Source organism: Python bivittatus, unplaced genomic scaffold, assembly GCF_059951505.1.
Source record: "Python bivittatus isolate LINGU-HERP-01145 unplaced genomic scaffold, Pbiv_v1 ctg000590_np1212, whole genome shotgun sequence".
Classification (NCBI taxonomy): Eukaryota; Metazoa; Chordata; class Lepidosauria; order Squamata; family Pythonidae; genus Python; species Python bivittatus.
In genome coordinates this window covers 5,771,090-5,796,717 of record NW_028277086.1, presented here as the reverse complement: position 1 = coordinate 5,796,717, position 25,628 = coordinate 5,771,090, and the positions used below count along the sequence as shown (strand labels likewise).

Genomic DNA, 25,628 nt, shown 5'->3' with positions numbered 1-25,628 from the left:
AGATCCTAGCTGGGGTAGCAGGCCTTGGGAGTGAATATGATTTGCATTATTTCCTCCTGAAGTGGAATTGTATGTTTACATCATTAATATCATTAATATTGTTCCCTTTCGTAGCAGTTTAATAGATTAGTTTATTTTTATTGTTAATCTTTATAGTTTTAACCATGTTTATATATGTTGTGTGTAAGTTGCTCAGTCAGTTGGAGTGGCCTATAAACTGAGATAGAGATGATTAGATAGATAGATAGATAGATAGATAGATAGATAGATAGATAGATAGATAGATAGAAGAGAGAGAGAGAGAGAGAGGAGAGAGAGAGAGAGAGAGAGAGATCAAAAGCCTGTGGCAGACCCGCATGGCAACTCTGCCCCTTAATAAACTCTGTTATCATCTTCTTTGATAACATTATTATAAAATTCAGAACATCACACACAACATCACCACATCATGACTCCTAGTCCCCCTGTGTAATCCTTAGTCAGCAATATCCAGTGGTGTGCTGAAGCCAGCTCATATCTGCTTGCAAAAGCCATGAAATCTCTCTGGATGAACCAGTCACTATTTCTCAGCCAAATTACCTAATAGGGTTGTTGCTGTGGGCAAAGGAGGATGGGTGCTATATATGCCATCTTCAACTCTTGGAAGAAAGATGGAATATACATGAATGAATGAATGAATGAATGAATGAATGAATGAATGAATGAATGAATGAATGAATGAATGATCTTCATAACAGTTTCTTCCTTCTTGGATAGATAGGCTACCACCATTGTTCTAGTTATAGTTTCCCCATCCCAGGGCAAATCAAATTTGCAATTCATATAGCAAAGACTGATTACTGGGCCTTGCTGGTGGGGAATGGTACTCAGCAATTGAGAAGAGCAATGAAAATGGTGAGGGGCTTGGAGGCTAAATCTTATGAAGAACAATTAAAAGAACTGGGTATGTTTAGCCTAAAGAAGAGAAGGCAGAAGGGAGACATGATAGCAGTCTTCCAATATTTGAAGAGCTGATAAATAAAGATAGTTCTGGGAGCTAGTGTCTGTTTCCCCCTTTCTATGTTTTTAATCAAAAGTGTCTTTAAAAAATAGAATACAATCAGATGGGACAGGGGACTTGAGAAGCATCTAGGGAGACATCCATGATCAGACTGGTGCTCTTGGGTAAGCTATGTACCTATAGTGAAAAGTTGTTGGTGGCCCATGAAGCAACAGAGCTCCCCACAGATCCTTTGAGCAATGTGTCAAGCTGGGAACAGAAGATACTCCTCTTCTCCCAAGACACAAGCTATTGATTCATTGACTTTAATGTCTTGAATGTCCTCCACCATCTCTTGAAAGTTTCAAAAGTGAGGTCTTCCCAGCCCTATGTCAAAATGCCACAACTGAAACCCAGGGCCTTCTTAAAGCACATCTGATGTTCAACCACTATTTTTGTTCCCAGAAAAAACAAAAAGGAGGCAGTGTTTAACCGAAAAAAAAGAGTTCTACCCCTTTGCTAAAGTATCAGAGGTGCTTATTATGCCTGGCTTATTTTGAGAATAAGTTACTTCTTCTCAGGGCCCACTAAAGCAATTCAAAAAATATTATCTCAACAATGCATCACAACACTTAACAGAAACAATGCAATTTATAAAGAGCTTTTGTATCACCCAGGGAACTACTGTATAAACAACAGTAGTGAAGTATTTTCTTCCAAAAGAATTAAAAACTCTCTATTCTTAGAGCTCTCCTTGTTGTTTGCTTATTCCTACAATGAGGGGCCAGACTCTATTATTTTATAATTAACTCTGTTTCTGTTGTTATCAAAAGGCATCAATGCCAATCAATGCTACTTATTCTTGAAAAACAGAGTAGGAAACATTTTAATTATCTTTAAGGATTATTGCAAGGGAATAATGGTTCAGAATGTTTATTTGAAGTGGATAATTAGCCTGGCATTCAAAGAAACCTATATTTATAACAGAGAGTGCATTGTGGGTTAATGTATCAATGTTTTAGTGGGACAACTCCTTTTCTTTCCACATCTCTTTGCTAGTCTTTCTCTAGAGGATTACTCTAGAGAAAGTTGTTAGAACAGAATTGTGACATTTAGGTGCACGGACTAAGACTAGGATTGTAATCCTACATAATCTTACACAAAAGTAAGTCCTATTAAATCCAGTGGGACTTGCTTCTGTGCACATACGTACACGAGACAGCTAAAATATTTGTCAGATGCTATATAAATTTCTTGTATAGCTCTTTGCTCCTAGCCACCCTTTGAAAGATCGCTTTTTAAAAGGACGATTTCCATTCTGGAGACCAGATGTGAACAGGAAATAAAACAGGTTAATTTTTTTCCATTAAGGAAGTTTTGTAAAAGACCTGAAGTATATCTGCAAGTGGTAGTATCTATCTGGCCTTTAATGAGTTTGAAAAAGTTAAGCAGGGTTGGAATACTTGGAAGACCGAAGTAATCCATTCCAACCCAATGCTTTTAAATTACATTCAGTGTTGTAGATCAGGGCTGGGCAGATTTATCCTTTCAGATGTTGCTGGACCTGACTCCCAATTGTTCTTGACATCATGGTCAATGATGGATGAAGGGGGTGCAGCTCAACAGGTGGAAACTCACAGTGCTCATCCCTGCTGTAGATTTTATACAATGATGTACTGCCTATCAAGGTACCCAGTAGTAAGATGTAGTTGGGTTCTGCTTCCCAAGTTTGAGAACTCCAGCACCTACTTAAAAATTGCAAATGAATAGGCCTTTCAGGGACAAGCTGCACCATCTATTACCAGTAAAACAGTCAAGAGGGGTCATATGTTTGAAGAAACAGATGTGTCACTTGCCTAGTGGAGAAATTTCACCACCTTCTGAAAACAGGGATTAGAAGGACCTAGAATCACAATCCATGATGTATCTGCTCAGGAATATTCACATGTCACAGAACTTACTGCCTGGGAAAACAAAAAAGATGCCAGTGTTTTTAAGCAATGAAAGAGTGTGATAGAAAAGGACTCCATGACTTCTTTTCCTTGACAGGATTGACTGGAATTCAGATATTTAACCTAACCATAACATTCTTTCAGTATCTTTGAGCAAGCCACTGTCTCACAGTCTGGCTTGTGGTACAAATTAGAAACCCAGTATATGGCAACCAGAAACCTTTGATAGAAAGGCAAGTTATATTTGATTATGTTTGTGGAACCACAGCCTAAAACTATGGCAACAGACTGATTTCTCTTAAGTGGAGGCTCAGATGTTCACCAAGCAGGGATACTGAACAGCAGATTGAAGGACTATTGAGATCTTCCTGGTTTCTATAGCCGGGGAGACAAAAATAATTTTAATTCATTTTTATTGGTTCAGTTCATTTTTATGGTAAATGATTTACATATGTTCCTATGATATGATTTTTATTTATTTAAAAATGTCTTCCTTCAAAACCCCAAAGTTAGAAGACAATGGAGGATAACAAAGATTTGTATTGTAGTAAGATAGCTAGATAGTTTAATATGAAACAATTCAATATAATAAATCGTATTTCTGCTTCTTGGATACTCAAAGCAGCTATCAATTTTAAGAACTTAAATTCTTATAAAAATAATCAAAATCACTATTAAACTAACTCAAGCTGAAAAAAAGCTTCACTATAGACCAAAGAATGTGAGAAATAAGAAATGTTTCAGTCTCTCTTAATCATCTTAAACAATGCCTCCTTATCCCTTTGCCTATTAAAAAATGCATTTGTTTTGGTAAGAAGAGTTTGCCCACATACAAGAGGTTAATCATAAGCTACCAAGCTGGCAGTGACTGTTCAGCTTGGATTAAACGAAGATTTGCTGGAACACAGTAATTTGTGTCTGTAATTGCTTTCAAGTTTATTGCCATATCCAACCACTTCTGTTCTGCTTTGTTCTCTGCCTTTGTAACGGTATTGCAGTGATGTAATGGGCACAGAATAATCTGTCTGAGGAAACTTTTAAAGAAACAGTCATAAGTTCCCATGTGATTCATAGCCACTGTTGCCAGAATCTCTCTTGGTCACCAGAGACCATAGATGAAAGTCAACATTTCTCCATTTGATTTCATTTCTAGCCAGGCTGGATTTCAAACTGGATCCAGGAAACCTAGAAAACTCTCATGTACTTAATGTAGATAACTTTTCTCACAAGGTGTATCTTCTAAGAGGATTGTTATCTCACAGCAAAAACAGACTGATGGGCCCACCATCACAGAATTTGATTCAACAATATCATTCTGCTGGCAGTATGGAATCTTAGAATGGTCCACCTCTTCTAGGGCAAATTTGGGGTATCTGCAGGGGATGTAGGAAGGAAAGTGCTCAACTGGAGTAGTAGATATGTGCACCCTTAATGCAGGATATAACCCACAGACTTGCAAGTGAAAGAAAAGAAAGCTAGAAATAAAGCAATGTGTAGGATACACTTCTTGAAACAATAGATGAGATGGGTACTCAAAACACTAGAGAAGGTAAGGTTGCTCCAGCAACAGCATAAGAAGCTCCAGAAGATCTAAGCATGGACCTTATTTCTCATGCATCAGTGGTGCCGCTCTTCCTGGAAGCACTTAATTCAAGCTCTTAACCTCAGAAGCAGAGCTCACCAATCAAGAATTTCATCTTCTATTGGCAGCATCTGTTGAGTTTAGCACCACCTTTGTCCTTGGGATCACAGAACGTTGGAGATTATGTGGCATGCGGTGGGTGGGTGGGAAAACCAAGTTGATAAAACCAAGTTGGCTAGATTTGGCAGAGATCAATGAAGTGTCATTTATTCTAATTAGCGACCTTGAATTTCAGCATGTACCAGAGTCTTTCCTCATCTGAGATGGTTACCGTTTCCGATACTTCCAGGGAAAAATAGGACTTAGTTCACATTCAATTCATTCTCAGTTAATATGGGCTAGCAGCATGAAGGGAAAGCCTAGCATGAGCCCTCTGCTTGAACTTGATCATACAACCTAGATCTTGGCCTGAGCCTCTTCTACCCTGTACGGATTTCACAGGCAGCGTTTTGGCAGCAGACCTTTTGGTGGGGAGGGGCATTCCTGAAGGAAACACTCCAGAGGACCATAGCCTTACTCCAAATCTGCTTGCAGTCTTAACTAGATATTCAAGCATGCCTTGCATTTCAGAAAATGCTTTTTCCTTAAATTCTTCTGGAAAGGGTTTTCAGCCATTTATATTATCGATACAAATAATCAAGCAACCACCACAAGACAGGCAGATAGAATAAACAAATCAATGCAGGACTTTGATCATGCACTCTCGCCCTCCTGCTCTTTGTCGAGGACCATGTCTTGAAAGGATAAGAGGGTTACCTCCCAGAATTTCCACTTGATAGGAGACATTTTTCCAGCCATTCTTGTCTCCTGTTAGATTGCATCATTGCCATTGCCAGATACAACACATTAGCCACTGACCTCCATCTGTGCCTTGCCAGCAGTCTTATGCAATATTCCTCACTTGTTATTGAAAAACTAAATGGCAGAATATGCGATCAAAATTAAGCATCAGTGTCTTTTTGGGGGTGGGGGGAGGTGAAAAAATTGAACACAAGAATCCCATTTCAAATCTGGGAAGATTTGGGGTGGTGGAGCTGACCTGAACCCACCCATCTTTTTTAAATATAACTACCTTATTTTTTTATTCAGTATTCTTGCTCCCAGGTGTGCAGTGTAACTGCTTTGTGGGGCTGTCAGCTACAAAATAGCTTGCATGGTCCTATCCTATGTTTGGATTGTCAGCCGTGCCTTCTCCGGATCCTGAGAATCAGATAGTTTAAGAGAGACCTTCTTCCAAAATCTGAGCTTCATTAATTTGCTGCTGAGCCCTTAACCTGAATCCCAACATTGAACTACACGGTGTAGCAAAAAGATTTTCCAAGATCTTTGGTGAAGATCCTGAACTTTTGCCCCAAATGACAATGGACTTCTCTCTCTTAACTTGCCATTTGCCCATTTGCCCCTTCGGTTCCAAAGCTGGACTGTGGAATTTGCTGCCATCAGAAGCAAGACTGACAGGACTCTAAATTCAGATTGCTGTCAAGAAGGACGATATATTCATGAATGATTGAGCTACCCATGGCTACTCGTCCTGGTAGCTATGTCCTATCTTCAGAAGCACAAGCAATCTGTCTTAATTACAGCTGCTAGGGACTGGTGATGGGAAAAAGGCTTAATCCTTTATCCTTCTCTCCAGGTCTGTGGGCAATTGCAGCCACTGCATGACCAACATTGTTGGATTAAATCCCCCCTCCCCCCCCACCCACTTGCCTAGTATTATGTTCCAGATATTTGTTGGTAACTTCAGATCAGAACTTTGGAACAGAAGAGTAGGCCACAACCCAGGGGCATCAAAAAAAAGTTAAGTATGGAGGAAGTGAAGTGGAAACCACATACAGTATTTCATAAAATGGCACCCTTTGACCTGGTTAGTCTGATGTGTGCCACCAGATCCAAAAATAACAAATTACGATTGTGTTAGTGACTGTCCTGGTTAAGCATGGAATTTAAAGGCAGCTATGTCCTCTCCGTCTGGTTTACTGATGCTGCTGATTTTCATTTTATGAGTTGCAGATTAAATCTTGAGCTTTCATGGAAAAAGGATGAGATTCAGTTACAGGAAACAGGCATTACTTCCCAAACAAACATAAAGTCCTAGCATTATCTACTCACTTTACCACCCTCCCAGATACAACATGTACCCAAACAAAGATTTGTGCTCATTTTTCCAGAATCACATGTCAGTTTAAAATCAGCAAAGCAAGAAAATCAAAAGTATTTTTTTCTGTTTTAATAATTTAAGAGTTCGTGGAACAATAGCCCAAAACAAAGTTATTTATCACTGCACACATAAAGCCTCCAGACACCAGCAGAGAAAAGGACCATTAAATACCATATGAATCTGGCATGCCGTGACCATTCAGTTGGTCTGAATAGCATTTGTATTTCTTAACATTTGAATAAAACATGTCTGGATGAACAGCAACAACAGTGGCAAAAAGTTTGAAGTCAGTTTCAAGAAGTGGGTAGAACGCCAATACTGTAAAAATGGTAACAGTTGCCTCCTGGGTTCCTGGCTGTGTTCACAACTGGGGCTCACCTCCTTCCTTGTAGCACCCCAGTGCTGAACATCAACCAATAGCCAGGATGTGATCTATTTTGGTCCGCCTGAGGACATTTTGACTGACTTTTACATCTCCATTCAGAAAAATGGCCTGTTAGAATCTTGGGACTGCTCCATATCAGACTATAGTTTGAAAAATGTGAGACCTTTCTTCTTCTTGTCCCTTTTTCTCCAGGGTCAGGTGGAATCCAAGATTCAAGGAGTGATGAATGTCCCTGTCCATGGCTCATAGCTAGAACAGAATTCCAAGGGGTAACTTTCCTCCATTATCCTGGCCCCATTTTCGGAAAGGCTATGAAAACAGAAAGAAGAATGGGAGGCAAGCAGATTGGTGGGAGGAACAAGGCAATTGATCAGCTCAAGTTGCTAGACCTGCAGCTTTATCTGGAAAGGGATATCCCATCCCGTCACTTGGAGATGTGCATGTTTGAATTTCTGGAATGCATTGATGGTAGTACTTAACTGATCTTGCTAAAAAGCTGAGCAAGGTGAAACCTGGTTAGGACTTAAATTGGATATCACTAGGAAATTCCAGGGTTATAGGCTACACTGGGAGGTCAAAACAAACATCCCAGAATGAGGTAACAACAAACCACTTTTGTATTGTTGACAAGAAAACCATGGGTATGTACGTAATTTGTACATAATTGACCCCAGGAGTCAAATTAAACTAAGGTATTTCTTCTCCCAGACATTTTACATTTTGAAAGTTTAGTTTTAATTCTCATTGCCTACATCATACTGAAATAATGGTTTTCATATATTTTTATGTCATTCATTTTCTCCTTGTGCTATTTATTTTATTCTTTTTATTGCTTTATGTGCCTTTTAACAATTTTGGCACCCACATAGAATTCTCTTTATTGGACATATTAAAAACAGAATGAATAATGACAAATAATTCTGGTATCATTGTTTCGCAGAGGAGGGCCATGTCTGAATTGAATTCAGACTTAACAGAAGTAATTTTTGAGTGCCCCCAAAATTGATTTGTTTTATCATGCTGGCTGGGGGAATTCTCCCCATCACTAAAGATCTGTCCCTGTGTATGTTGGCTTGTTGGTGTCATATCTGCTCATGTGTGATGGAATGGAATTATGAAGGCCAGACTCAGGGAGGGAAGCCTCCTCTTTCGTCTCCTGAGGGGCGAGGAAGAGATAAGAGGATGAGGCTGGTACCTCCTTGAGGAATTCACTCTGTTTTGACTGGCTGACTTTGGGAACTGAGTTTCAGTCTGGGAAGATTCTTGCTAGAGGTTGTAGCTAATAAACATTGCTGAACTGAATCTGCATGGTCTCCTGGAGTTCCTTGGGCTAGGCCTGACAACATGTGACTATGGCCATGTTCTGTTTTGAGTTCCAGATTCAGTCTTAGAGTACAAAACTAGCTATGATGTTCTTCTCAGTTGGTTCTAATCGCTCAAGAGACCATCGGCAAGAAACCATCAAAAGCACTCTCGGTTTGTAGAGCTAAGAGCATCAACATAACGTCTTTGCACTTCTGAAATTCAAGCCTCTTCATATTGGGTTCTAACAGCCACACTTCCCTGAATCATTCTGCATAGAAAAAGATCTTTATTGGATCAAACTGTAGCAGTCAGGAATGTATTGCTTTCCGCATGCTGCTGTTGGCAATTATGTCAAGTAGGCACAGAAGCTGGGTCTTTGCCATTGCAACATCAGAGCTCCCCTTTGTATCACAAGAGTTATGCACACGCAGACTGCAGGACACCATGTTTGGCTTTGTAAAAATAATAACCTGATATTGAGCTAAAGCCACAGGAGGTTTTCCTTGCCAACAGTGTAAGGAATTTCAGAGTAAAGCAGGACGTTTGACTTCAGAATGCTGGTGCTTAACACCCAGACTCCCCAAACCAGGTCAATTACTATGTGACCTTGAAGCACTGGAGTTCACCATTCAGCCTTTGAATTGCTGTTTCTCAACCTTGGCCAGTTTAAGATGGGTGGACTTCAACTCCCAGAATTCCCCAGCCAGCAAGGCTGGCTGGGGAATTCTGGGAGTTGAAGTCCACCCATCTTAAACTGGCCAAGGTTGAGAAACACTGCTTTATAAGGCACTTCTCTCTCTCTCTCTCTCAATCCTCCCCCTTCTCACTCTTGTTAGGCTGTGTTAACTATTAAAAGAGTGTGGCTTTTATAGGGATACATGGGAGGTTTTTTTCTCCCATAGCCTCTGGCCAGCTCTGGCCCATTTTCCAACTCAGAGTATCTCTTGCTGGCTTCTCCCATCACACCAAATGTGGTCCCAGGCTATTTTGCTTTCAGAGAGTTCTCTTTCTGATGGACAGACAGAAAAACAGACAGGAGCCCCAAGCTCCTTGATCTAATTTCTTTCCAGCATTCTGTTAGGCTAGAAAAAAAAGACGGTGGGTGGGACCTCTGAAGGGGGTGGGAATCTTCACTGCATTACGTCCCTGAGCCTGTGCTGTTCAGCTTTAGGATCCCAGTGGTTCCACCAAAGTCCTCCATTGCTGTATTGGACGTGAGTCAGTCTGCGGGTTTTTCTTCCAAGATCTAGTAGAGTTGTGGTATGATCGTGTAAGAGCAAGAGAGGGTTGGTGGTCTTGGGTCACACACTTGCATTATTTTGGAAGTGAAAAGACTAGAGGTTTTCTCTAAGTTCTTTTCTTGTCTGCAGAGGAGATTATGTTTTCCACCCCGTTCTACTGGCATATAAGGCCGGGCATACTGACAGCTGAATCTTACTACTGCATTGGGGAAAAACAGCATCCTCCCCATGTCTGAAGTCAGGATAATTCGGGGGGGGGGGAGGGGGGCAAACACAGCTCCTTCCTCCAAGCCTTTGGCACTTTTCCCTGATTGTTGACTTTTGGGACCTTAGGGAACTGTACCATTCCACCTAATAGTAGGGCTGGCCTCGCCACTGTCTCCTTCACCGGATCAATATGCTAAGTACCTCCAACAGAGATGAACTTGCAGATTGTTTTGGCGCCACTGGTCATGTGGGATTCTTTGTCATCCACTCTCAGGGCCACAAGATAATTAGCCAACTTGGCTCAACAGTGGCCTCTTGTTTCCAGGGTGAATAAAGCCTCTCCACAAGGAGTGGGTGACTTTGATAAATTATTCAGGGCAATCACAAGAGCTACAAGGAAGGAGCAATCCAGTCACCTTATTTAAAGAGCAGCATCAGCGCATGGCTACTCTCAGGACTAGAAGCCACATGAAGCTCTGAGGCCCTTCATTGCAAGATCTTGCTGCATCATTTACATGTGATCCCCTTAATGCAGACATGGATCCCTTCTTATACCAGATATTAATGTTCTCCCCAAAGGAACTTAATTCACTATGTTACTTCTTCTCCAGACCCAAGATGAAGGTACAATCACAATAACTACATCTCTTATCCGAACATTTGCTCATTTGCACTGATTTAGCTCAACTCCAAGCTACAAGGAGAATAAATGAAAAGCTGTCAAGACCATTTTTAAGACCGACCTCTTTGGAAGTTTCTCTTTGGTTCTGCTGTTTGGCTTTCAAGGCAGTCTTGGCAAAACTTGGCAAAAAAAACAACCCCCCCCCCCAAAAAAAGTGGCTGCATCTTTTCCCAGGTTCTTGTGGCAGATGGAGAGGGCAGCCATGCAACCCCAGAAAAAGACATAGCTGCTTTAATGAATTACAGCCAAGTACTAGTTCATGTTCCCGTGTTCTGAAGTGCCTTTTCCTAATAAAGCCAGAGATTAAAGAGATTGTGGTGGGCAAGAGTTACATTCAAATGATATTCTGAAATCTATAACTTGTCAGAAGGTATTAATTCTTGAGGATTTGACTATCCATTTCCAGGAAGGCTCTACAGTAGCCAGTTTAAAGGTTCCTGTCTGGATTATGCTTTTGGGTAATCAGACTTTCCTGAAAGCAATCAATTTAATGGAGGAGACAGGTATTACTCCTTGCAATATAACTCTTCTCCCTACCCATTCCTGAAATCTTTAGCTTGGCTGCCCTATGCAAGGAAAAAGCAAACTATAAGCTCTACAATGAACAGACACCCACATTCTTTGCCACAAAGCCTCTTGCCTTAAAAGATAAGCAGAACTTGGCAGTAACAAATAGACACCTTCCTGCGTCCAACCTGATGCTGTAGGACTACACTGCGCATCATTCTTAGCCGTTTGCCATGCTGGTTGAAACTAATAGAACTTGGAAGTTGGAACTCACTGTGTTCAAGTAAAATAAGAACATCAGGAGAGCCCCACTAGGCTAGACTAAAGTTCACCTAGTCAGCTTCCTTCAACCTGCTACTTTCAGATATTTAGGGTGGCAAGTCTCAAACTTTCCTGCAAGCCATGTTCTTTAGGAGGTGAGCTCCAATACATCTAGAGGGGAACAGAATGGGGAAAGCTGACTTGATCCAGCATCCTGTTCTCTGAATGCCAGATGCAGCGTGAAGGCTCTTCCTGACTATCTAATTCTGATGGTTCCACTGAATTATTGCTTTTTGATGTCAATGCTCACTCACACCCTGTCTTTCTAGTCCAGATCAAACCATTTGGGACAGTTAGCCTCAGAATTAAGAGCTCATAAATATCAAAACATAAAATCCAGCTAACTATATGTTTATGGACCTGCTGTCCAGGAATTTGTCCAAATTCTATTAAAAGCCATCACCGTGGTAGTGAATTTATGCAGCTGTTCTCACGCTTTGTAAAAACAGTCATGATTAATTTATTTCTTTTCAAGGAAGCTGCAAAAATAATGCAGGTTGCTTTCCCTTCCTCCCCCCTCCTGGTCCAGGTTATACTATGTATTTAAATGAAGCCATTCATGGCAATTATATGAATAATAAGGCTTATTACCCCATCTCAAGAGTAAGTTTTTATCACTGGTGTCCAGGGGAGAATTGCATTAGCTTTAATGAAATCTTATAAGCTTTTGGAAAGAGTAATGTCTTCTTTCAAAGTTGTCATCAGTAATGCTGTCATGTCTCTTTTGCTCATGGCACCGTTCACCATCAGAGAATGATGAAAAATGGTACCCACAACATGAGTTGCCTGGATGGGGCAAGAACCACAAGTTCAGGCTACACAACCACAAGTTCAAGGCTAGTTCAGAAAAAGTGGCCATTTGGGGTCTCTGCCAGGTGATTCATGCTATGCTACCTGTGTGCAATTTCTCTTCGAAATGTGTTTACAAACTGAGCCAATTATTCCACTGAGTCCCTTTCTAGTGATTTGATTATCGACCTGCAAAGACGGGAGTCAAAAGGGATTTGAAAGCAGACATTGAAGAGTAGAAAGGCTGAGCTTGCCGCTAGGTAAAGTTGTTCCCGCTGTCCTTGTGATACAGCAGCTGAAGATCACTGACGGCCAAACTGAAATGCAAGGCTGGCCAAGCTGTTCACCATGACTTGGCAGGCTTTTGAGAAGTAAATAAGTAAGACATGAGCGCATGGCTCTGAAACAAAATGGGGACATGGTGTGGGAGGGAAGGATCACCATCAACCCCTCCCCTGTTTCTCCTCCATGGGGGAGATGAAGCTCTCTCAGAGGAGCAAAGGGGAACTTCTTTCCTTCTGCAAATGCCGTTGCAGAGAGTTCAAGGTCCCCAAAGTTCATATTAGGATCAGAACAGGGGAGATCCCCTGCACTGTTCCTTCTAAACCCATTCACGCAACTGTTACTGATCTGAGTGGGATGGGCAGGGTTTGTAGAGCTGATGGGTTCCAAGAAAATCTTGGGAAGAGTGGGCTCCTCTTTTCCACCAAAAATATCCAGTGAAATACAGCTTAAGCCCAAGCTTCCTGCTATAGGAAGGATAATGTAGGGTTGGAAAAGTCAGCAAAAAGGGTAAGTAAAATCAAGGGATGGTTGAAAACTTAAAGCATCTGGGATTTCCTGCTTCCTTCCTCTTTTATGGAATGTGGAAACATTCTTCCATGATAAAAAATGGGATGGCAAGATATGATCCAACAAATATTCCTGAAGCATAACTCCCATCTCCCCTAACCATCAGCATTCTTCATATTTCCTAGTATGCTGAAATTAAGCATCGTCAAGAGGACACAGGTTCCCAAAGCCTAAAAGGAGAGCAAGAGAGATTTTGCTCCTCGCTCCTACTACAAAGAACCCAACTTTATCAGATAACAACTATCAACAAATCTGTGTGCCCTGAGGTATCTTCAGATTGCCTGGGATGGGAACAGCAGATGATTTTTCATTTCCCATAACACTCCTCATGAATTCTGTCTGGAACATGAAGGGGAATTAAAAAGGCAACAACAGATTTCTGACATTCGTTGTAATGTTGCCAATGCTGCTTCCAGGGAAGCAGTTGAAAAGGCTGGCAGTAAGTCTAGAAAAGCCTTTGCACAAAGGCGGAGAAGGAGAAGGAGAAGGAGAAGGAGAAGGAGAAGGAGAAGGAGAAGGAGAAGGAGAAGGAGAAGGAGAAGGAGAAGGAGAAGGAGAAGGAGAAGGAGAAGGATTCTTTTGCTTTGGAAACTGCTTCTGATTGTCTCTTCCCACCCCAACTGATGGAGCAAAGACTGTTCAGAAACTGCAGTTAGTTTTTCCAGCACTATATCCCACCAATGCTGAAATATCTGCATGAAGTCTTGGTCCACAAGTAAGCACAACTGTGGCTGCTTTTCTTAAAAGCATGATATGACTTGGAACTGGATCTTACCTCCATATCAGTTTGCCTACACATTAAGATCTTTTTCACAAGTGGCTCTCAGAAATGAGAAACAACCATCTCAAGGGTGGTTCCCAGCTGTGAAACAATATGCCAAGAAATATTTGCCTGGCACCAACAATTCTATCTTTTTTGGCCCCTGGAATTAATTAATTACTTGTTTTTCTGGACTTCCAACATCTGCTTTTGGGCTGTTTTCAGAGGTGTCCTCAGGAAGGGAAAAGTCATGGCAGCCACAGCCATGTAATCAAAGCACTGCCCTTTTTTCCGTGTTTCATGATGTGACTGCCATCTTGATTTTTCTGAAGACACCTCTGTTTTTTCTTTGCTTCTTAATTTTTTGAATTTTAATTTTTTAAAAAGTATTTTAACCTCTCTCCATAAAGGGGCCACCGCCATAGAGGAAAAGCACTTTCAGAAGAATAATGGAATAGATGCTCTTTTGTGCAACTATGCACACGCATATACGCACCCACACACACAGTAGTAAACATACCCCTCTTCTGTCATCAGCACTAAAGAAGTTGGAATAATTTCTAAGGAGCTGCAGAAAAAAAAAAAGATCAGGAAACCCAACTTCCTATGAACAGTCTGCCTGCCTGCCTGCCTGCCTGCCTGCCTGCCTTCCTTCCTTCCTTCCTTCCTTCCTTCCTTCCTTCCTTCCTTCCTTCCTTCCTTCCTTCCTTCCTTCCTTCCTTCCTTCCTTCCTTCCTCACATCTTCCCAAACAGAACTGTTCTCCAACCACATCCCAGCTTCCCAAATGAAGGCTTTTCATATTCAATATAAGAAACAATCCATCATGACTTTGTTTCCTTATAGACCTCCCAGTGTTTATTCTGTGGTTTAAAAAAGCTTGAATATGTATGAAAAAATTCATATCTCAGCAGTGCCTCAAACTGCTCCAAGCTCTGTTCATAAGCTCAGCCAGCTTAGCTCTGTGCAGTGACAGTCTTCCCTTTCAGATTGCTCCCAGGACAGACAGCTTCCTGGTGTCTATCTGACTGCTTCATCTCATAATTCGAGAAAGATGGAAAAGAGAACCATCCACCTTTTTAGAGCGACATCGTCCCCTTTATATACAATTTTCTGAAAGACGTTTCCTAATTTAGCAGACAAGCAAAAGAGTCTTTTCTCACTTGGCAAAAGGGCATGAATTTTTACACTTTTCATTCAATGTTAGTTTCATCTCCCTGCAAATGCTCTTTGTTGCTTCCTTGTGGAAATTGTTTAAGTGTTTAATGTGCTGCAGATTTCCCTGTCTTGTTGCTTGCCAAAATATTGGACTTCAATACCAAAAGGCAATGCTGGCTGGGAATGATGGGAGATAGGTCCACATATATTTGGCCGGTGATGCTTGATGGCTTTTGCTGAGCGCTTCTCGAGTGTTACACAGCTGCCAACACAGGCCTGAGAATTACTGCCTTGTTTCTCATGTGTGGCAAGGTGACAAAATGCTTCTGTAGCCGGGATACGGCTCCCAATTTTGAAACTTGTTCACTTGTTCGGGGCGGGGGGAGTTCACTTGATTCCCATGTGTCTTGTTTCAAAGATCAATTAAATACATATTTATTCAGCTGGGCACCTGCAAAATAACAATAGTCAAATAGGCTTTCTTTTGGATTGCCTTTAGGTGAATGCTTTAAAACGTTGTCCTCCTATTGTTTCATTTACTTCTTTTATGGGAATTTGTGTTTACTGCTGATTGCTTCAGATGTCTTTTATGAAGACAGTTTTTATGATTTTTTGTTTTTCTATGGCTTTGGACCTTTCTGGGAAGAAAAGCATGGTGGTGGTGGTGGTGGTGATGATATAGCTATGTTTCCTGCAGAATTTTGACATGGTGGTTGTTCAATTCCACAGCAACCAGCAACTTTGTCAAGAATCCCTTAACTAAAATAGTTTTTCAGAGTGATGCTTAAGTTTTTAAATTAAGCAGAGTTAATGAAGATCGATCTGTAGTAACTATTATGGGAATCTCACTGCACATTCAATAGGCTCATTTCTTGTTCATCTTGGAGGGGGATTCTCTGAACAAGATTGAGGTCCAAAATATTTTCAGCCATTTTCTCTGGCACCACATTTCAAAGGTATCAATCTGTAATTCTGATAGTCCATCTTTCAGAGCCATATCTTATAACAGGGAAAACTATGCCCTTGACAATGTATACCTTTGTTGTCAATGTGGTGTCTTTGTACTTTAATATTTTGCCTAGGTCTGTCATAATTTCTCTTCCCAAGTAGCAGATGTCTTTTAATTTCATGGCTATAGTCACCATCATATGCATTTCTGAGCTTAGGAAGTTAAAGAAAGAGCCAGTATGGTATACAGTAGTGTTTCTCACTTGGGAACTTTAAGATGTGTGGATTTCAACTCCCAGAATCCCCCAGCCAGCCAGCTGAAGTGCAGACATCTTGAAAGTTGCCAAGGTTGAGAAACACTAGTAGAGAGGATAAGGCATTGGATCAAGAGTGAGAAGATCCAGGTTCAACCACCCTCAACCATGGAAGCTGACTGGCTGACTTTGAGCCAGTCACTGTCTCTTAGCTCAACCCACCTCACAGAGTTGTTGTGAGGAACAAAATAGGAGAGGATGCCATGTAAGCTGCCTTGAGCATTTGAATGAAAGCTGGTAAATATAGCAAAGGTGTAAAAAATGAAAACAACCTAGTGCCTTTAATTTGGACATTTAAGTCAGGGTTGATCAAAGTGTTAACCTTGATCTTCAAAGGGACTGAACCCTGATCCCAAACAAACTGAAACTCTGCTTGTCTCTGGTTCAGCATTGTTGATGTTGCTTTTCTTGTCACCCAGTGCATTACCAGCATAAACAAATTACAGCTTAAACATTTTGGATTTAGATGGACAAGCAGAAGTAAATCAGAGTATCATCAACACATTGGTGCAAACAACCCCACAGTCTAGATGCTCTCTCCTTAGTTTTATGTATTTGTTCCATAACATGGGGACAAGATGCAGCTGTGAGGGATACCCTAGGGCAGAACCCATGGGTTGAACAGGAATCTCCCGGCATTGCTTTTTAAAATAATCTTCCCAAGAAATATCAAGATGACCATAAAATAATGTCTCCAACTTCCTATCCAGTGAAACAGTGATGGGTGTACAATTATTATTGGCTTCAAGGATACCCCAGACTTTGTAAAGCAGCACTCCCAGAGTGGTGGGACCAAGACGTCTCTTTTGTGAAAATGTGGAGCAATTTAAGAAATGAAAAAGCTGCCCTAAGCTCCTTAACCTCCTGACTCTAATGACAAATGCAAGAAAAGGGAGGGGGCAAATGTGCCTCTACCCGCTTGGAAGCCCTAAAGAGGGACACGGTCCTTGGTCTACAGTTTTTGCAAGTTCTACTCTAGAAAGATACAGTAGTTGGTGGTAGTGAAAATAACTGATAAAGGCACATTTCCTCTATCCAGTTTCTAATGAAACTTATCCACAAAAGCAACCAAAATGATTTCTGTCCAGTCAAGGGGCCCAATAGATTTCCCTCTTATTAACTACCAAAACTCAAAAACAAATCTTACCTAAAAGGGGCACAAAGACATTCTTAGCTTCAGAAATTGGCAAGCTCGTTCTAAGATGAAGAATGGATTAAAACACATCTGCACACATTCACTCTATTATAAGCATGTTAACCTTACGTATTTAAACAATGTTTATGCCAGAGGCTCTCCTAGCTGCCCTGCACACACAATGGGGCTAATCAAGTTTGCCAGATTTGGTCCGCCAACACCTGTTTGCTCTGCAACCTGGACCCAGCAGAGCCACCAACGGCTGCGCTTGTCCCAGCCTTCAAAGCAAGACGATGATGTCAATTTTTCAATCAGCAGAGGCTAGTTATAAAGCAATAAGCATTGCGGCTGACACATTTCCATTAACGTACACGATGTACACAGAGATAGAGGACAGGATCGCAGCTGCCAAATAGGACAGTGCTGCTGGGGGTGGGGAGGAGAGGAGAGCAGCAACAGACACTCAAAATCCTTATGAAAAATTAGCCTTTGAGTAGCCCCAGGATGGCCCTGATACTTTACAGTAGATCAGATAAATCAATATATACTAAAACATGAAAGACAGCAGCTGTTAAAATGTAGGGAATGCTATTTGTTTGTTCACAAAGGACTCTGGGTTTGGCTGGGGCCAGATGCTCTGCTTGGTGGACAGAATATGAATGAGCAGATGCGGAGTCACCCTAATCATACTGAATACCAAGATAACCCCCTCCTGGTTTTGCACCATTCCATTCGGTGGGGTTTCCTAGGTCAGGCCAATCCATTTGTGGGTGGTTCGGTTAAAGCAGTGTTTTTCAACCTTGGCAACTTTAAGATGCGTGTACTTCAACGCCCAGAATTCAATTTATAATTCAGATATGAATTGATTTGATAGATAGAATTCTGGGCGTTGAAGTACACTCATCTTAAAGTTGCCAAGGTTGAGAAACACTGTGTGAAAGCATCACCTGTGTGTGGATGTAGGCACACAAACCCCCTTCTTCTGGCTTTCCATAGAGCGATGAAGGCCTGGTTGTTCCAGAAAGCCTTCAGGGTCTGAGGATTGCATGTGTTCCCTCCAGGGGGATCAAGGTGCCTGTTGGGAGTGCCTGGTTCATTTATATGGGTAATATTGTATATTGTTTCAATACTATTACACTCTGAAGGCCTGTAAGCTTACAATGGTGCAGCTTCTTGGCATCAGTGAACATTCTTGTGACTAACACATTGAGCATCAGGACTATTACTGAAAGGTGTAGCTATATTCAGCCATCTTGCTAAGTGCCATGGTTTGTAAACCATGGTTTATGGCTTCATATGCTATATGAACCATGCAATTGTAATTTATTCAGAACAATTTGGCCAAGCAAATCCTGACATGGTACAATGGGTGAACTTGGTGACAATGTACACTGACCGGCTTTAAACTTGCCTCTCCAGCACAGCATGTCTGCAAAAGATGTAAAGGGTTTGAAAGCAAGCTTTTCTTGAATTCATTTCAATCTAAAATCAAGATGAGTAGAATAATAAAAAAAAATTGCTATCCCTACAGGATTTTCCAATTTCCTGTCCCATATTTATCTTATTTATTTATGCAATTTCTATAGCCACCCATCTCAATCCAAGTGACTCTGGGTGGCAAACAATTTCAATAATTAAAACCATTACAAATTATACATATAGGCAGCCAACAGTTATCATAAACATTACATAAAAATCAACAGTGCAACCAGGTAACAGGGCCCTTAACCCTCTCGGGACCCCTGGCTTGGGCACAGAGCCAAGTTTTTAAAGCCTTACGAAAGGCTAGCAAGGTCGGGGCCATCCTGAGCTCCAAAGGCAGGACGTTCCAATGGGCAGGGGCCGCTGCTGAGAAGGCACGCCCTCCGGTCCCTGCCAGCTAACATTCCTTGGCTGATGGGATCTGCAGCATCCCCCATCTACTAGACCGAATTGGATGGGCAGAAACTATTGGGAGAAGATGGTCCCTCAGGTAACCCGGTCCCAAGCAATGCTGGGCTTTAAAGGTGACAACCAGCACCTTGAATTGCACCTGGAAACATAGTGGTAACCAATGCAGCTCCAGTAGCAGTGGTGTTACATGTGCCACATATCCAGCACTATCTGTTACCCGTGCAACCGCATTTTGCACCAGTTGAAGCTTCCGAATGCTCTTCAAGGGCAGCCCCATGTACAGCGCGTGGCAGTAATCCACATGCGAGTCAAATCCATGTATGTATGCATGTATGCATTACTTGAAGGTACAGCCTGCCTGTTTACCCTCAAGCAAACAACACAACCCCCAACCCCAAACAAAATGGATTTGGCCAAAACCAACCCTAAGCTTCAAATCAGTAATTTAAAATAATTGAAAATTCAATGCCTGGCAAAATTGATGCCTTTTTAACATTGTCCTAAAAACTAGGAGTGTGGGTTAGAGTCAGTATTGGAGTAAAATGTACCTTAGGAGGAGGATCCATAGCCTGGAGGACCATGAAGGAGAAGGCCCACTCCCACATATCCAATAGCTGAGTTTCTGATGGGGAGGGCCATTTCAAAAGAGTTAGGGAGGTTCCTAGCAGAGGAGCACATTCCAGAAAAATCAAGCCCTAAAGCCATTTAGGGCTTCAAAGGCCACTATCAGTGCCTTAAATGGTGCCCAGGAGATAACTGATCACTAGCACAGATCATTCCATCCTGGGACTGTGCATCTCGGCCACCATATCTTGACCAACTTTTCAAATGGCTTGGGAATTTCTGCAACAAACAGAAATGACTACTGAGAGCCAAGAGACAAAACTAGTCTCAGAGACTGCGTGATTGGCAAATGTTAATACTTTGTGACAGCTGATAAATTATACCTATTCCTTAATTTCAGAAGCCATAAGAAAAATCAGTCTGAGCCTCCCAATGGATTCACGCTTGATTGCTCCTCCTACACAATTTTAAATTCAAGATGCTAGAGCATAGCCATAAATACATTCTCTAGGGGAGGTTCCTTGAATAACATTTTATTTCAAGAAACCTTGTATTTAAAAAAGGTTGATATTACAGGATTGAAGGAGAATCTGAAGAAACAGTAAGAAACTCTTCCTTACTGTTCCAGATCATATCTGCTGCTAAGGGAACATGTAATTAGAAATGATAAAAATCACAACAAAAATAAAGTCAGTCAAGCAATTGGATAAAAACCCCAAAAGCTATTTATTTGACAAGTTCAAATAATTTATGATTTCAATTTGTCTAGCATACACAGAACAGGCTGAATTCAGTCCTGAGTTTGTAACAGATTTTAAAACAAGGAAGGGCTTAACTCATTTAATGGTGTCACATCAGGTTTACAAGCAAGAGCTGACCCATTACATACCACATTAGGAGATAACAACATCAACTGCATTTCTTGAAGAGGAGAAGTTGAAGACAATAACTTACACATACATGCACAGAGATGCTATCTTTTAAGTGCATTCTCTGCAGGAAATGCCAATGGAATTCTAATATATTAAAGATTTTAATATATCAAAGATAAGGAAATAAAACAGAGGTGGGGCTACAACTCCCTTTGGAATATACTTCCATGTGAATGTGTCAAGACACACAAATGCACATCTGTGAAATAATTATTACTACATTAGGAAATTTACCTCTAACTAGAAACTCATCATTTTCAGGATTCTCAAACTATTAGAACCAACATTTTGTCTCTTCTTAGGATTTGTGCAAGCAAACACAAATGGGAAAATGCCAAACCAGATAATCATTCAAGTGAGCAAGAGGAGGGACAGATGCTACATTTCTATAATGGAACCAATTTGGAAGGTCACTTTGCATGGAGCAATATTTATTATTAAGCAGATCTTACTGAAAAGCAGTGTGTGAGTTGACTGCAAGGTGGAACATCTAGACATGAGGCTTTCTCAGTTGTACTTGCAAGAGCTCAGAAATGAAAAAGCAAAGACAATACAGAAACATTTGCTTATTTGGGAATGGTATTGGTTGCTAGGATGAGTGACCAGGATTTCTTGATCAATTAGCACAAGTGAAAACGTTACCTGCTCATCCAAAGCAAGCAGTACAGGTAACAACAGCCAATAACTCGTTGAAGAAATCGCTACATGGATTTTGACTCTTTAGGTAATGCTCCACTGAAGAGTAAGCACAGCTCTTTTAAAACTTGAGTAGAAGAAATCCAGTGATTTTATAAAAGTGAGCTTAACATCGAGGCTGCCAATGTCTCCATTATCAGATAATCTCTACAATACAGTGTATTGCTGGGTGAGAAAAGAAATAAAGTAAAATGCAGACTTGATCCATGTCAAAATGGAATGCAGATTGATTTTTCTTATTAAAAAAACACTACGTAAAATCCAATCAAAATATAGAGATTATGGACTGAAGCAAATGCTTCATTTCTAGGGACATTTTAAGTGTGGCATTTTCCATGGATTTGGCCTTTATGAACCTTTATTCTCAGCAGGAGAGACCTATACGTCAGCCAAGTGAAATAGGATAACTATCTCTTGCTACAAGGGGAGGGAAGATGTATAGTCTAAAATCCTCTTTGTAAACAAAAATGCAGAATCAAGATTTCTGCTCCATGAGCTCCCGAGACTGCTATTTAATATTGGATGATAATGCACACTAAGCAAAGAAGGCTGGAAATGTGTGGGAGAAAGATATCCCTTAGGCGAGCATCACTCACGCAACTGCCTGGTTGCCCTGAATATTGATCTCCTTGCTCTACTGCCACTGATTGACTTCGGTACTTCTTTTTTGAAAAAAATTAGTTCAGGCCTAGATCAACACCCATTGAAGCCAGTGCAAATTCAGCTTACAATCCCATTACCCCATCCTGTTGAAATATGTTTTTGATTATTTGCAAAAAAGAAACAAAATTAAACTATGTCTTCAGCCAAAGAAACACGGAAGGATGAAAGATCAGAATGAATCCTTTTTGTGGGCTGGATTTTATATAAACAACGTTCTTCATAAAAAATGAAGAACACTTTGTGTTCTTCAAAAGTAGTTAGAAGACCAGACCACTGAAATATACACCACACTAAATTAGAAAGAGAGTTTCAAGGTTAGGCTCTTTGGGTTAGAAGCAGCAGTTGGCTGGACTGAACTCTCTGCAAAGTGAACTAATCACTCCCCTAAGAAACCATGGGGCAAACCATGGTCCCATGCCTGCTTTTGCAAATGGCAGTTCATAGCAAGTGTAATAATACAGCTAAAGGGAACTAAAGGGATGGGCTATAATTATTTGAAATTCTTTTCCTTGGCAGGCCATTCCTTCTACTTCCATCTGCGCACACCTGTCAGGCAAATCCCACTGCCTAAATCAAAAGCAAACTAGTTCAGTTCATCCCTTTGGTCTCCACTGAAGAAGGAGAGAAAAGGAGAAAGAATGCATGTACTTGAAGCTCTATCCAGTCTTCTCCCTAGGAAGCAGCACATGGTCAAGACCATAGATCCTGCATTTCTGGTCATATGCTAGTTTTTTCTTTTTAAATTATACTGAGTTTGAGCACCAGTTCATTCAACTACACAAAGGCTTATCTGTGCCAAATGCTTCTGAAATTCAGCTGAAGAGAAAAGTAGCAGAATTGTCCCTTGAGTATATTTTCAAAGGCTGCAAACTCAGGATGATCAGAAGTGGCAAAGCAAAAACAGGAATTTGACACCTTGGTGGAACGATCAAATTATGTTTTGGCACAACAGTCTTCAAACTGGACTGGTTTACAAAAAGAAAAAAAAAAAGGTAGAGATTGTCAACAACTGTATTTAAATCCAATCCTGAGAACTGAAACTGACTCTGCCAGCAAAAGAAGAAAACCTTTGAGTCTCCTATACCGTTCAAAGATTTTAGAATATTTTTAAAAGTTCAAAAGAACACAGAAAATTCAAGTGAACACAGAAAAAGAATTTAGAAGTGCAGGTCATGACTTATATTAAGATAACTTTATAGACATCATCCAAGTAGACAAGCATTGATTCAATTAACTTGAAGATTATTTTTTCAAAAATCGATAGATACAGGCCAGTGTTATATTTTAACAGCAACCGAAACATATTTCTAAAAAGGAGATCATCCTGTAAACCATTCTGAAGGAAGAAAATTCAGTTCAGTTTCAGTATTCACAATTACCTCTTCTCAAATGAACAAAAGCAATTGTCCAGTTACAGTTAGCTACCTGTAGGTAGTACTTGAGCGTGCCTCTCTAGGGCATGTAGAAATCTTGGATTAGAAAGCAAGAGGGAGGTAAATGGGACCCAGACCCAGCCTTGCTGAGCAAGGTGGTCAATGCAATATTACACTATACTTTGACATCTACAACTTGGTTTGGATCACAGACTGCACTGCTCGGATGTGAACACTGGGCAGGCAAAACCATGAAGGGGGAAACTCCTTGTTTGAATTGTCTTCGTGGAACTTGATGTTCAAGTAAAAGTCGCCCGTGCAGAGAAAAAGAAGAGCTCCAACACACATGGAGTTTTCTGTTGGCTTAACCTGAAAGAAAAGGATGGGAGAATTTTAGCAGATTAAAAAGATACAAACTGTATTAATAACATGCGTCTGCTCAGTTTCTCCATCCCAGCACTAAAAAAAGAGTTCATGTTCCTGGTTTAGGTCTTGACTTCTCCAAATATGGCTTGCAGCAGAGACTCCAAGTATGGGCCTCTGGTGAATTACTGTTGCTCAGTGGAGATCAAATTCACCTCTTTGGTGCAGATTCCACATGACTTTAAAGAAAAGCCTGGGTAGTGTACATTGTAGCATCCATCTTACAGATCACAACAGTACAGTTCCTCATGCTTGTTGAGGGGGAGATCCAATTAATCTAACAAATAGGTAGAAGGACCTCGGCAACTGCAGTAAAACTGGATCCAAAGTTAAGATGATATTTAAAGATACAGCACTTGAGTACATACGTATCTCTTCCTGGGTAGGAGAGCACCCGGGGCAAGCTTGCCTCTGGCCACAAATACCTGTTATTTTCCACAAGTCATGAGCTGTGAATTCAATATCTCTACTCACTTGGGAACTCAACGGATAGATGATGATAATGGGGGTGATGATAATGATGATGATTAGCCCCGTAAAAGCCCAGATTTGGCAAACATTTGTCCTAACAGCAGGAAGTTAGAGACATCAGCACATGTAAAGCACGATCCTTATTCTCAGTGGATACAATAGTTGTTTAATGTTGGCCGCAGGCCATTGTAACACAGAAAAAAATGTGTTCAGTGGATTCAAAATATAAGAACAAATAATTGCATATAGTAAGTTTCATAATGCACATTGCTACTATCAAAATGGCACTTGTTCTCTGAATCTGAAAAACCAATGCAACTGGTTTTTAATTAATTTCAACCAATGCAATATATTTAACTATAAAATTTTATTTTATAGCGAACTTAATAGAAAACCGTTTAGGGACTGTATATAAATCATGTAAGATGATTGTTTTTAGCACAGGCTTCAGTTAACTTCAGCTGGTCGGTGCAGGCCTTTCTGTGTTTGGGATACAACAAGGGAGCTAAGCGTGAAGAAGAAACTAGTGTGAAACTACACACAGAAGCCCACAAAAAGAAGGCATGGGAGCAGATTACAGAAAAAAAGCCAATCCTGGCAGAATATAAATGCTGGGGCATAGAGGCAATTCTTACAGAGTTGTAAGAGACAGTAGGCAGGTATGGTCTTTGAAGAAGGCAATGTGCCTGGGCTTGGAAGCTAAGCAGGGTCATACCTGATTAGCCCTTTGATGGGAGACCAAAGTATTAATCAGGAATACCAGTTGTTGGCTAGGCTGGTAAGTTTTTTCTTTTTCTTTTTGGCCTTATTTATTTAACAAAATAGAACAGCAATAATAATAATTTAAAAAAAACTAAAGAAAAAAAAGGAAAGAAGCGATGCAACAAAATTTATATGTATAAGGGCTTTTCATACATGTGTATGAACTTTTGTACAAGCAGGATCAGACCTGGTTAATAAATGGGAGCTCACCAGGGAACTCCAGGGCTATAGATTAGACTGGGAAATTTTAAAAAATCCCAGAAGACAGCACTTATGTGCGTAATTTAAATGTAGTAGCAGCACTGTCTGGAGGGGACGCACAGAACGATGAAAGAAGTACCATGACACTGGGATGCAAGTCACGCCTCTTTAGTGTGTGTGTCGTGAGGACTCCCTGGTATACAAAAGGAGTGCAGCTTGAGGTATGGTGCTGTGATGCTATTTTTGGTGTTCTGAGAACAGCAGCAAGCTCTTGAGGACATCACTGTTACCAGGTGCTTTGATCACCATTTAT

General features: G+C 40.8%; 1 protein-coding gene across 5 annotated transcripts in view; it reads right to left on the bottom strand.

Moving 5' to 3' along the window:
* Positions 1 to 23,060: 23,060 nt before the first annotated feature.
* Positions 23,061 to 25,628, bottom strand: part of TRAPPC9 (trafficking protein particle complex subunit 9) — a 281,618-nt gene continuing 279,050 nt past the window's right edge. For all 5 annotated transcript variants that reach the window (XM_088148925.1, XM_088148920.1, XM_088148921.1 and 2 more), the window contains one exon: positions 23,061 to 23,827. In XM_088148925.1, coding sequence (XP_088005051.1) covers positions 23,648 to 23,827 — 180 coding nt within the window. In that variant the 3' untranslated portion in view covers positions 23,061 to 23,647. The remainder of the gene's footprint in view (positions 23,828 to 25,628) is intronic.